Below are 697 nucleotides of genomic sequence, written 5' to 3' on the forward strand. Positions count from 1 at the left end.
AGCATAACTGATGTATCACTTGATTTTAAAATAACTGTGTATGTGTCTACGACAATATCATCTCTTTTCATAGACTCCAGCTAAGGCAGAGGATACTACAGAAAATTATGATTACATGAATTATCCATGGCTGAAACCAGAAGGTATAAGAGATCGTGAAAGGCGTCGGCCAGATCACCCAGACTATAACCCAAGAACTCTATATGTCCCTGAAGATTTCCTGAACCAACAAACTCCAGTAAGTAGTCCTGTTATTTGTGTTGCAAGATGCATTATTATTTGTACACGGTATTTAAAAAACTATATGTGAGAAACAAACATTTATGATATTGAAGCTGTGGAATGGATTCATACAGTTCAAAAGTTTCCTATTTTAAGAAAAAAATGTTCTTGTTTGAAATATAATGAATACTGTCATAAATCTGTCTTTCCTACTTCAGGGCCTGAGGCAGTGGTGGGAACTCAAATCTCGTCATTATGATACAGTACTGTTCTTCAAGATGGGTAAATTTTATGAGCTGTTTCATATGGATGCTATGATTGGAGTCCAAGAGCTTGGCTTACTTATGATGAAGGTAAGGAAAATGTGTAAAAAATATAAGAGGGAAATGACAAGAAGAATAAGAAAATTTTTTTTTAGTTCAGTTGTAAAAAATACTGGAGTATGGGATGACATTTGCATGAATATCTGTTTCCA

The 697-nt window shown here is 34.3% G+C and overlaps 1 protein-coding gene across 1 annotated transcript in view; it reads left to right on the plus strand.

Annotated features, from left to right (window-relative positions):
• Positions 1–697, plus strand: part of LOC119585911 (DNA mismatch repair protein Msh6-like) — a 15,655-nt gene that overhangs the window by 5,452 nt on the left and 9,506 nt on the right. The window contains exons 7-8 of the mRNA XM_037934633.1: positions 74–238; positions 441–575. Of these exons, the coding sequence (XP_037790561.1) occupies positions 74–238; positions 441–575 (300 nt within the window). The remainder of the gene's footprint in view (positions 1–73; positions 239–440; positions 576–697) is intronic.

The sequence above is a fragment of the Penaeus monodon genome, chromosome 20, assembly GCF_015228065.2.
Source record: "Penaeus monodon isolate SGIC_2016 chromosome 20, NSTDA_Pmon_1, whole genome shotgun sequence".
Classification (NCBI taxonomy): Eukaryota; Metazoa; Arthropoda; class Malacostraca; order Decapoda; family Penaeidae; genus Penaeus; species Penaeus monodon.